Source organism: Oncorhynchus mykiss, chromosome 8, assembly GCF_057628025.1.
Source record: "Oncorhynchus mykiss isolate SJ-2025 chromosome 8, ASM5762802v1, whole genome shotgun sequence".
NCBI lineage: Eukaryota > Metazoa > Chordata > Actinopteri > Salmoniformes > Salmonidae > Oncorhynchus > Oncorhynchus mykiss.
In genome coordinates this window covers 6,212,459-6,225,122 of record NC_143029.1, presented here as the reverse complement: position 1 = coordinate 6,225,122, position 12,664 = coordinate 6,212,459, and the positions used below count along the sequence as shown (strand labels likewise).

The 12,664-nt window shown below is 43.3% G+C and overlaps 1 protein-coding gene across 2 annotated transcripts in view; it reads right to left on the bottom strand.

The window, feature by feature from the left end:
• Nucleotides 1–797: 797 nt before the first annotated feature.
• The window catches only part of emilin1a (elastin microfibril interfacer 1a), a 48,265-nt gene continuing 36,398 nt past the window's right edge, over nucleotides 798–12,664 (bottom strand). For both annotated transcript variants that reach the window (XM_036984623.2, XM_090242463.1), the window contains exons 12-17: nucleotides 10,628–10,843; nucleotides 9,830–10,028; nucleotides 7,575–7,700; nucleotides 7,175–7,192; nucleotides 3,791–3,925; nucleotides 798–3,083 (exon numbers count right to left, since the gene is read on the bottom strand). In XM_036984623.2, the coding sequence (XP_036840518.2) occupies nucleotides 2,764–3,083; nucleotides 3,791–3,925; nucleotides 7,175–7,192; nucleotides 7,575–7,700; nucleotides 9,830–10,028; nucleotides 10,628–10,843 (1,014 nt within the window). In that variant the 3' untranslated portion in view covers nucleotides 798–2,763. The remainder of the gene's footprint in view (nucleotides 3,084–3,790; nucleotides 3,926–7,174; nucleotides 7,193–7,574; nucleotides 7,701–9,829; nucleotides 10,029–10,627; nucleotides 10,844–12,664) is intronic.

Genomic DNA, 12,664 nt, shown 5'->3' with positions numbered 1-12,664 from the left:
CTATGGACAACAAACACAATGGCATTTTATTGATGGCAATTTGAATGCACAGAGATAACGTGATGAGATACTGAGGTCCATTGTCGTGCCATTCATCCACCTCCATCACCTCATGTTTCAGCATGTTAATTCATAGCCCCATGTCTCAGGGATATGTGCACAATACCTGGAAGCTGAAAAGGTCCCAGTTCTTCCATGGCCTGCATACTCACCAGACATGTCACCCATTGAGCATGTTTGGGATGCTCTGGATCGACGGGTACGACAGCATGTTCCAGTTCCCGCCAATATCCAGCAACTTCACACAGCCATTGAAGAGGAGTGGGGACAACATTCCACAATCAACATCCTGGTCAACTCTATGTGAAGGAGATGTGTCGCTCTGCATGAGGCAAAATGGTGGTCACATCAAATACTGACTGGTTTTCTGATCCACACCCCTACCTTTTCTTTAAGGTATCTGTGACCAACAGATGCATATCTGTATTCCTACTCATGTGAAATCCATAGATTAAGGTCTAATGAATGAATTTTAATTGATTGTTATCCTAATATGAACTGTAACTCAGTAAAATCTTAGAGTTTCTTGCGGGTTACATTTTTATATTTTGGTTCAGTGTATTTTTTAAAATGTTTTATTGTTAATGTGAAGGTCAAAGATCACATCTTTGCATTCAACGCTTTCCTTGTTGTTGTTATTATTATTATTAATAACGAGAGTTAAGACTACATGTGGAAAAGGGATCTGTATTGGAGTCACATGTGGCAAACAAAACAAAAACACAAACACAAACCTATTTATTTTTTATTTATTTTTTAATCTAAAACATACAGTCACAACAAATTAATTAATATATGACCAAAAAATATACATACAAATATTTACAATCTATTGAGGTTGTACATCAAGGCAAACAACAACAACAACAACAAACACATATTACAAAGTAAATTGCATTTCCAAACGGGCTGGTTCAAGGCTTTGGGAAATTCTGGCAACATATGGCACGCTAAAATACAATGTGCATCTGAAAAGGCACCCATTTTATTTATAGTATCCTATTCTGAACTATAGTACACTACTTTGGACCAAATAACATAATATATATGTTATTATTATTTTTATTTTTTTTGTGCACTTGGTCCAAAGTAGTGTACTATAGTTAGAATAGGATATCATTTTGGACAGAGCCGTAAATGTAATTTCTGATGATAATGTTCCTCGATAGTGTCAACATATGAACATTCCACTAGAGGGTCTTCCTGTACTGTACTGTATCGGACTGAATTCAAATACTTTGAGAAAGGAAAGGCATGTTAATTGGCCTAGTGAGGAAGGACACAGGAAACATGGGCTTCGTCACCAAATGGCACCCTATTCCCTACTTAGTACACTACTTTTGACCAGGCACATGGTTTCTGGGCGGAGGGATAGAGGGAGGTGTACCCTCCTCATCAGTGTTATCTGTGGCTCTGAATATGGTTGACAGAGAAACAGAGAGGACACACGTTTTACAGCTGAACCCTCGACCTTCACCAAGTTTATATGACCCTTATGGCTACATTAGAGAGTCTGAGAAGAAATCTTTCTCTTGAGTCCTTGGATATATTCATGGAATGTTCCTCAAATGTTCTTTTTCTGTTTGAGTTCTAGAACAAATTAATGGAATGTTCCTCAAATGTTCTTTTTCTGTTTGAGTTCTACAACAAATTAATGGAATTTTCCTCAAATGTTATTTTTCTGTTTGAGTTCTAGAACAAATTAATGGAATTTTCCTCAAATGTTATTTTTTTGTTTGAGTTCTAGAACAAATTAATGGAATTTTCCTCAAATGTTTTTTTTTTGTTTGAGTTCTACAACAAATTAATGGAATTTTCCTCAAAATGTTATTTTTCTTTCTGAGTTCTAGAACAAAAGTCAGAATGAACCTCAGCGTATCTTTGTTTTGTTGCTGGTCTGCTCCCCACACCCTGAAATTGCTTTGTTACTTGAGGAAAATGTGCTTATTGTTGCATTTCTCCTCAATCTGTTTGCACCCGTAAAATAGATAGTGTGAGTAATTTAGACTGAGTATACAAAATACGTCAGAACCACTTTGACATAGAATGTGTGCAATAAACAGATTCTAGAACATAAAACCATCCCAGTCCTATTTGTGGGCGTATCAGTCTACATGGAACAAAAATACTTTGCATTAGTTTGTGATCCTTTCAAAAATATACTATGGTTTGCTTTGACGTTAAAGAATATGTGTGAGACCTCAAGGCCAGCTTATGACAATAAGTGAAACATTAAAGTTGATACTGTTGAACGAAGTATTAAAATATTATAACATATAAAACCCTGCAGTGGCATCTCTTTCGAAAAAGGAAATGAATGTCCAAGAATTGGATATATAATCCCACTGGGAACACAGCGGTTGTTTCCACGTCATTCCAATGTAATTACATTGAACCAACGTGGAACAGACTTTTGAATGGACATCTGTGCCCAGTGGGATTCCTGTTTACTCCAAGCTGTGAAACACACAAAAAAACGAATCATCAGATGGATTGATAAAAGTCCATTTTTCTTTCTTCTATATCATTCATGAAGGTATATCTCTTGCTGGTTTGATTCATTCATGAAGGTATATCTCTTGCTGGTTTGATTCAATTGTTGATCTCAAGACACTGTTGTTTGTCTCTGTAAGCACCAATTAGACTCATCCCTCTCCTTCAGATCAGCCAATCAGAAGGCCTCACACTGACAGTCTAGCTCAATCAGACGGTCTCATACAGCAGCATCCCGCTGAAGATGGTGAGGGGTTCTGAGGAGTGGGCTAGTTTCCCGGTGACCAGGTCGATACAGACGGTATCTCCCACCTTCATAGGGAGGATGATGTTGAAGACAGCCAGGGCTCCGGGCGTGTGTCTGGCCTCCGCCATGGGTTTCTCCAGTCCCTCTGGTTGGTAGCCTGCAGAGTCCCCACGCGCCACTCCGTAGTTAGACTTAGATAGGACAGCCTCAATCTTCACATTCTTATGGCCTGTCAGCGTAGCGCTGAAGAAGTATCTACCACTCACCGGGGCTGTGAAGTAACCTGGGGAGACAGAGACATGGGTTCTGGGTAATAATACCAGTAATATTAACTTTCATTTCGATGGACAGCGAAGTTGTCAGATAATAACAGCGTAGTAAATTAAAAGGGATCGTTGGCGTCTCGTGATGAGTTTTGCAGTCAAACAAAAGCACAACATATATTTGAAGTAACACGCAATAAGTACACAAGCCTTCAGTCAAATAGAAACAATGACTCCAGTCTGAGATTTAAGAACTAAGACGGTAACGCCTTGACAGAGATATACAAGCAAATCCACATTTTTGAAAAACTCCCATGTCTACTGGGTGAAATTCCACAGTGTGTCATCACAGCAGCAAGATTTGAGGCCTGTTGCCACGAGAAAAGGGCAACCAGTGAAGAACACACACCATTGTAAATACAACCCATATTTATGCTTATTTATTTTATCCTGTGTCCTTTAACCATTTGTACATTGTTAAAACACTGTATATATATAATATGACATTTGTAATGTCTTTATTGTTTTCAAACTTCTGTATGTGTAATGTTTACTGTTAATTTGTATTGTTTATTTCACTTTATATATTCACTTTATATATTATCTACCTCACTTGCTTTGGCAATGTTAACACATGTTTCCCATGCCAATAAAGCCCTTGAATTGAATTGAATTGAATTGATATATACATGTACAACTCCACTCCTGTTAATGCCCAAACACACACCTGTGCCTGGGTTATAGACATCCTTCTCGTTGACAAAGATCTTGTTGAAGACTATCGTTCCAGCCCTGGCCTGAGGGCGGGTCAGAGCTGCTGAGAAGGACAGACGAGGGACGTGGGCGTCTGATCCTGCTGGACCTGGTATCGGGGGAGAGAGGTGTGTTTAGTGGTATCAGGGGAGAGAGGTGTGTTTAGTGGTATCAGGGGAGAGAGGTGTGTTTAGTGGTATCAGGGGAGAGAGGTGTGTTTACTGGTATCAGGGGAGAGAGGTGTGTTTACTGGTATCAGGGGAGAGAGGTGTGTTTACTGGTATCAGGGGGAGAGAGGTGTGTTTACTGGTATCGGGGGAGAGAGGTGTGTTTACTGGTATCAGGGGGAGAGAGGTGTGTTTACTGGTATCAGGGGAAAGAGGTGTGTTTACTGGTATCAGGGGAGTGAGGTGTGTTTATTCCTGCTGGACCTGGTATCGGGGGAGAGAGGTGTGTTTACTGGTATCAGGGGAGAGAGGTGTGTTTACTGGTATCAGGGGAGAGAGGTGTGTTTACTGGTATCGGGGGAGAGAGGTGTGTTTACTGGTATCAGGGGGAGAGAGGTGTGTTTACTGGTATCGGGGGAGAGAGGTGTGTTTACTGGTATCAGGGGAGAGGTGTGTTTACTGGTATCAGGGGAGAGAGGTGTGTTTACTGGTATCAGGGGAGAGAGGTGTGTTTATCCTGCTGGATCTGGTATCGGGGGAGAGAGGTGTGTTTACTGGTATCGGGGGAGAGAGGTGTGTTTACTGGTATCAGGGGAGAGAGGTGTGTTTACTGGTATCAGGGGAGAGAGGTGTGTTTACTGGTATCAGGGGAGAGAGATGTGTTTACTGGTATCAGGGGGAGATAGGTGTGTTTACTGGTATCAGGGGAAAGAGGTGTGTTTACTGGTATCAGGGGAGAGAGGTGTGTTTACTGGTATCAGGGGAGAGAGGTGTGTTTACTGGTATCGGGGGAGAGAGGTGTGTTTACTGGTATCAGGGGGAGAGAGGTGTGTTTACTGGTATCGGGGGAGAGAGGTGTGTTTACTGGTATCAGGGGGAGAGAGGTGTGTTTACTGGTATCGGGGGAGAGAGGTGTGTTTACTGGTATCAGGGGAGAGGTGTGTTTACTGGTATCAGGGGAGAGAGGTGTGTTTACTGGTATCAGGGGAGAGAGGTGTGTTTATCCTGCTGGATCTGGTATCGGGGGAGAGAGGTGTGTTTACTGGTATCGGGGGAGAGAGGTGTGTTTACTGGTATCAGGGGAGAGAGGTGTGTTTACTGGTATCAGGGGAGAGAGGTGTGTTTACTGGTATCGGGGGAGAGAGGTGTGTTTACTGGTATCAGGGGGAGAGAGGTGTGTTTACTGGTATCGGGGGAGAGAGGTGTGTTTACTGGTATCAGGGGAGAGGTGTGTTTACTGGTATCAGGGGAGAGAGGTGTGTTTACTGGTATCAGGGGAGAGAGGTGTGTTTATCCTGCTGGATCTGGTATCGGGGGAGAGAGGTGTGTTTACTGGTATCGGGGGAGAGAGGTGTGTTTACTGGTATCAGGGGAGAGAGGTGTGTTTACTGGTATCAGGGGAGAGAGGTGTGTTTACTGGTATCAGGGGAGAGAGATGTGTTTACTGGTATCAGGGGGAGATAGGTGTGTTTACTGGTATCGGGGGAGAGAGGTGTGTTTACTGGTATCAGGGGAGAGAGATGTGTTTACTGGTATCAGGGGAGAGAGGTGTGTTTATCCTGCTTGACCTGGTATCAGGGGAGAGAGGTGTGTTTACTGGTATCGGGGGAGAGAGGTGTGTTTACTGGTATCAGGGGGAGAGGGGTGTGTTTACTGGTATCAGGGGGAGAGAGGTGTGTTTACTGGTATCGGGGGAGAGAGGTGTGTTTACTGGTATCAGGGGGAGAGAGGTGTGTTTACTGGTATCAGGGGAGAGAGGTGTGTTTATCCTGCTGGACCTGGTATCAGGGGAGAGAGGTGTGTTTACTGGTATCGGGGGAGAGAGGTGTGTTTACTGGTACCAGGGGGAGAGAGGTGTGTTTACATACAGCACAGTACATACAGCACAGCACAGTACAGTACATACAGCACAGTACATAGGGTACATTACGTACATACAGTGCAGTACATATAGCACAGTACAGTACATACAGCACAGTACATAGGATACATTACGTACATACAGTGCAGTACATACAGCACGTACAGTACATAGAGTACATACAGTACATACCGCACAGTACATACAGTACATACAGTACAGTACATACCACACAGTACATACAGCACAGTACATACAGTACAGTACATACAGCACAGTACATACAGTACATACAGTACAGTACATACAGTACATACCGCACAGTACATGCAGCACAGTACATACAGTACATACAGTACATAGAGTACATACAATACATACAGTACAGGACACACAGTACATACAGTACATACAGTACCTGGAGTACATACAGTACATACTGCCCAGTACATACAGCACAGTACATACAGTACAGTACATACAGCACAGCACAGGACATACAGTACATACAGTACATACAGTACAGTACATACAGCACAGTACATACAGCACAGTACATACAGCACAGTACATACAGTACATACAGTAGAGTACATACAGCACAGTACATACAGTAGAGTACATACAGCACAGTACATACAGTACATACAGTACTGTATAGTACATACAGTACATACAGCACAGTACATACAGTACAATATAGTATAGTACATACAGTACAGTATAGTACATACAGTATAGTATAGTACATACAGTACAGTATAGTATAGTACATACAGTATAGTATAGTACATACAGTATAGTATAGTACATACAGTACAGTATAGTACATACAGTACAGTATAGTACATACAGTATAGTATAGTACATACAGTACAGTATAGTACATACAGTATAGTATAGTACATACAGTACAGTATAGTACATACAGTACAGTATAGTACATACAGTATAGTATAGTACATACAATACAGTATAGTACATACAGTATAGTACATACAGTACAGCACATACAGTATAGTACATGCAGTATAGTACATACAGTACAGCACATACAGTATAGTACATGCAGTATAGTACATACAGTATAGTACAGTACATACAGTATTGTACATGCAGTATAGTACATACAGTATAGTACAGTACATACAGTATAGTACATACAGTATAGTACAGTACATACAGTATAGTACATACAGTACAGTACAGAGTATAAACATGAAACGCTAACGAACATAAATGGTGTAATTCAGCAGAGGGCAGATGAGAGAGTATTCACTCAGATCAATGTTAACATTATTAATGAATAGATAGATACATTATAACATACCTTCTTCACCTCTCAGACCTGGGATGAAAGATGAAAAGAAAAATGTTCAATAACACAACACTGATTTCGGGCTCTATTCAATCCGCATGGCAGAAGGTTCAGCTCTACTGTGTGAATGAAATTTAGCGGCAAACCCTCCTGCTTTAGTGAAGACTGCATTCATGGTAAAGGCTGTATATTCCGGCTCAATACGCTACGATACAGATTGAATAGAGATCACTTTAGATCATTACAGAATTCAATTTATAGTAATGTCATGGTTGTCGTACCTTGATTTGAGAGAAAATAAAACCCTGCACTCTGTACTCGTCAGTATCACACGTGTCTACTGAGACCTCGCAGCCTTTCCCCAGAGCTTCTGTATCACTTTGTGATGATCCAATGTGTGTTTTTGTTTTACCTGGAGGTCCCAGGGGCCCCTCTTTGCCAGGTTTGCCTTGGGGCCCTTCTCTTCCTTGGGGTCCCTTTGGCCCGGGGAGTCCGGAGTAGCCCCTCTCTCCTCTCGGACCGGGTAGACCAGGGGAACCTTATACATGGAAGAAAGGGTGGACAGCTGACGCAAGCGCACACATTTTCTCTTTGAAAATTTTGCTTTTTTCTAGTTTTTTTTGTTGATATTTTAATACAAAATAAGTATTTGCAAACAGCACTGTACAGCCTTGATATTCAATACAACCATCAAGAAATCATTCCAGAAAACAGAACAGCTAGAAGATAGAAGCACTCGGTACTAAGTTATGAGTCTACTGTAGTGAGATGAACCACATGCCTAGAAAACTATTGAGCAAGACACGCCACCGACCCACCACAGACACACCACAGACCACCACAGACACACCACAGACCACCACAGACACACCACAGACCACCACAGACCACCACAGACACACCACAGACCACCACAGACACACCACAGTCCAGGGTCCAAGGACAAGATACTCTCTGCTCCAAATAGTCTAGTCAGCAAGATCCACACCAGAGCAGAAAGTTGAGGAGGACAGTTAAAAACTCCCAGACACATAATGGGTTTATTCCTGGTCCGTCCCGTTCGTCCTGACCTCGACCATCAACCTCCCTAATGATATCTCTAACTTCTGCATTCTTGAAATGGGGCTTGGGCATTCTCATACGTACACTATATATACAAAAAAAGCATGTGGACACAACCTTTAAATTTGTGAATTCTATTTCAGCCACACCCACTGCTGACAGGTGTATAAAATCAAGCACACAGCCATGTAATCTCCATAGACAAACATTGGCATTAGAATGGCCTTACCGAAGAGCTTGGTGACATTCAACATGGCACCATCATAGGATGCCACCTTTCCAACAAGTCAGTCCATCGAATTTCTGCCCTGTTAGAGCTGCCCCGGTCAACTGTAAGTGCTGTTATTGTCAAGTGGAAACATCTAGGAGCAACAACGGCTCAGCCGCAAAGTGGTAGGCCACACAAGCTCACAGAACAGGACCACCAAGTGCTGAAGCACGTAGCTTGTAAAAATCGTCTGTCCTTTGTTGCAACACTGATTACCGAGTTCCAAACTGCCTCTGGAAGCAACGTCAACACAATAACTGTTCGTCAGGAGCTTCATGAAATGGGTTTCCATGGCCGGGCAGCTGCACACAAGCCTAAGATCACCATAGACAATGCCAAGCGTCGGCTGGAGTGGTGTGAAGCTCACCGCCATTGGACTCTGAAGCAGTGGAAACACGTTCTCTGGAGTGATGAATCACGCTTTACCATCTGGCAGTCCGACGGATGAATCTGGGTTTGGCAGATGCCAGGAGAACGCTACCTGCCAGAATGCATAGTGCCAACTGTAAAGTTTGGTGGAGGAGGGATGATGGTCTGGGGCTGTTTTTCATGTTTGGGTCTAGGCCCCTTAGTCCCAGTGAAGGGAAATCTTAACACTACAGCATACAATGACATTCTAGACGATTCTGTGCTTCTAACTTTATGGCAACAGTTTGGTGAAGGCTCTTTCCTTGTGTCAGCATGACAATGCCCCCGTGCACAAAGCGAGGTCCATACAGAAATGGTTCGTCGAGATGAGCATGGAAGAATGTGACTGGCCTGCACAGAGCTCTGACCTCAAACCCATCGAACACCTTGGGATGAATTGGAACGTTGACTGTGAGCCAGGAGGCCTAATCGCCCAACATCAGTGACCGACCTCACTAATGCTCTTGTGGCTGAATGGAAGCAAGTCCCCGCAGCAATGTTCCAACATCTAGTGGAAAGCCTTCCCAGAAGAGTGGAGGCTGTGATAGCAGCAATGTTCCAACATCTAGTGGAAAGCCTTCCCAGAAGACTGGAGGCTGTTATAGCAGCAATGTTCCTACATCTAGTGGAAAAGCCTTCCCAGAAGAGTGGAGGCTGTTATAGCAGCAAAGGGGGGACCAACTCCTTATTAATGCCCATGATTTTGGAATGAGATGTTTGGCGATACTTTTGATCATGTAATGTATCTTAGACGTGCACTTAACTTCACTCTTAAAGTCCAAATCAACTGAAATAGGATATAGGATGCACTTTATTGTCCCTGAGGAGAAAATTGTCATCAACTCAATGACTTGGCTATGAAGTTACTAAAAGGTCATTTCGCCCAACAATTTGGCACATTGCACTTCACCTCCCTTTAGTACACTCACCGACAAAGTCCTGTTGTTTAAAGCTGTGGAACTCCTCGAGGACGTTGAGGACAGAGGTGTTGAGCCTGTTGATGTCAGAGTGAACGTCTGGAAGCTGGACGTGCTGGATGTTGTCGATGGACTCGTCGTGGAAGATGACCGTAGAGTTGAGTGTGTTGACACAGTTCCACAGCCCTGACACGTGTCTGTTCAGCCCCTCCTTGATAATAATAATACAAAATTATTATACTCAACGTCAGCCAATCAAGAACTCCAAGGACAAAACACAAATGGTTTAAAAAAATAAAAAAAAGATTTTAAAAAGTTCCTTAAAAAGAGATGCAGGCCTCCCGGGTGGTGTAGTGTTTAAGGGCGCTGTACTGCAGCACCAGCTGTGCCACCAGAGACTCTGGGCTCGCGCCCAGGCTCTGTCGTAACCGCCCGCGACCGGGAGGTCCGTGGGGCGACGCACAATTGGCCAAGCGTCGTCCGGGTTAGGGAGGGTTTGGCCGGTAGGGAAATCCTTGTCTCATCGCGCACCAGCGACTCCTGTGGCGGGCCGGGCGCAGTGCGCGCTAACCAAGGTTGCCAGGTGCACAGTGTTTTCTCCGACACATTGGTGCGGCTGGCTTCCGGGTTGGATGCGCGCTGTGTTAAGAAGCAGTCCGATACGGAGGACGCATTACTTTCAACCTTCGTCTCTCCCGAGCCCGTACGGGAGTTGTAGCGATGAGACTAGATAGTAGCTAATAAAAAACAATTGGATACCACGAAATTGGGGAGAAAAAGGGGTCAAATTAAAAAAAAAAGGTTCACTACCTTGATCTTGGCCAGGCTGTTGGAGACACCATCCAGTCGGCCACAGACGTCCTCCATCTTGGAAAGCCTCTTGTCCAGCCCGTCCGCGGACCGCCAACACTCCCCAATCTCCGTCACGTATTTACTGGTGATGGTCTTTATCTCACGACCCAGGTCAGTGAAGCGCCCCCTGGTGTCCTTGACGTGCTCGTCTAGCTCTGTCTGCACCTGGTCCAACTTGGGGAAGGAGAGGTTGACAAGTGACTCACTACAATACAATACAGAACTGTGAAATATAACTGTGCAATATAAAATTGATTTGCAGTATACAGGAACCATGTACAGTGCATTCGGAAAGCATTAGGACCCCTTGACTTTTTCCCCACATTTTGTTACGTTACAGCCTTATTCTAAAAGGGATGAATTTGTCAATCTACACACAATATCACATCATGACAAAGCAAGAACAGTTTTTTTGCAAAAAAAAACGACATGTAAAGATGACATTTATCATCAAGTATTTAGACCCTTTAATCAGTACTTTGTTGAAGCTTCTTTGGCAGCGATTACAGCCCCAAGTCTTCTTGGGTATGACGCTACAAGCTTGGCAAGCTTGTATTTGGGGAGTTTCTCCCATTCTTCTCTGCAGAGGGCTCTATTTTAACAAACCTAAAGTAGTGGTCAGTCTAAGGGATCTAATCATTTAACAAACCTAACACAATGGGAAATCTAAGCGCTGGCAGTAGCACTGTAGGCCCCTGCGTGTGTCAGAAATATTTCTGCTATATTCACAGCTGTATGAGTGCAATAGCTGGTGGTAGTCTGAATGGGCGGAGATAATAATCATGTAAATATTTTGTCCCATGTTTTATGAGTTGGAATAAAAGATCCCAGAAATGTTCCAAACCCACAAAAAAAGCTTATTTCTCTCCAATTTTGTGCAAAAATTTGTTTACATCCCTGTTAGTGAGCATTTCCCTTTTGCCAAGATAATACATCCACCTGACAGGTGTGGCATATCAAGAAACTGATTAAACAGCATGATCATTACACACGTGCACCTTGTGCTGTGGACATTAGGACATCAAAATGCTCTTTACCTGACTTGCTTTTCAAAGATGGCTAGAAATGTACACGTTTTGCACCCTTGTAGGAAGCAACCAATCCCACATTATTAACTAGAAATGACCTATAAACAAAATGTGCACATGCAGCTCTCGCTTTGATGACAAAACAAGCACATATATACTCACTACCGCTCATGCTGTAAACACAGTCCAGTTCAAAGTGAACGGCACAGATCCATATATGGCCATGGCTATTTGCATATAGGCCTACTGCAGCTCTGATTGGTTATGGCGCACCTACTGGCCCGAGTCGTGCATGTCAATGCAATAGACTCCTACTCCAATGCCAAATAACCACCAGTCAGGAGGATCCAGACAGCCCAAGAGGTATGCTTAGCTACGCAGATAAATATACATATATTTTTACCTAGAAATAAGCATAATGATTATGGCTCTAGACTGCAGGAAACCGCTATTTTCAGGTGTTTGAATTATTATTTCTTTTTTTATTCAACTTCCGGACAGGGGGCACCCCTCCCAGACCACCCCCCCCCCCCCCAGCCATTCTCACGTACTTTGTGCACCCTCAGATGTTTTGGGGTGAATGACGCCCCTGGTTGAGATTACATTAAAAGTCCATGGCGCGAGTGATCATTGCTGTTTGAGATTCTGCTCAGATTATAACAGCAATTGTGAAAATCTCCACAGACCTGCAACCCTTTGCACACTTTCTTCAACATGCAAGCTACAACCTGCTATATTTTACCCTGAGTCTCTCTCTAGTTGAGTCTCTCTCTAGTTGAGTCTCTCTCTAGTTGAGTCTCTCTCTAGTTGAGTCTCTCTCTAGTTGAGTCTCTCTCTAGGTGAGTCTCTCTCTAGTTGAGTCTCTCTCTAGTTGAGTCTCTCTCTAGTTGAGTCTCTCTCTAGGTGAGTCTCTCTCTAGTTGAGTCTCTCTCTAATTGAGTCTCTCTCTAGTTGAGTCTCTCTCTAG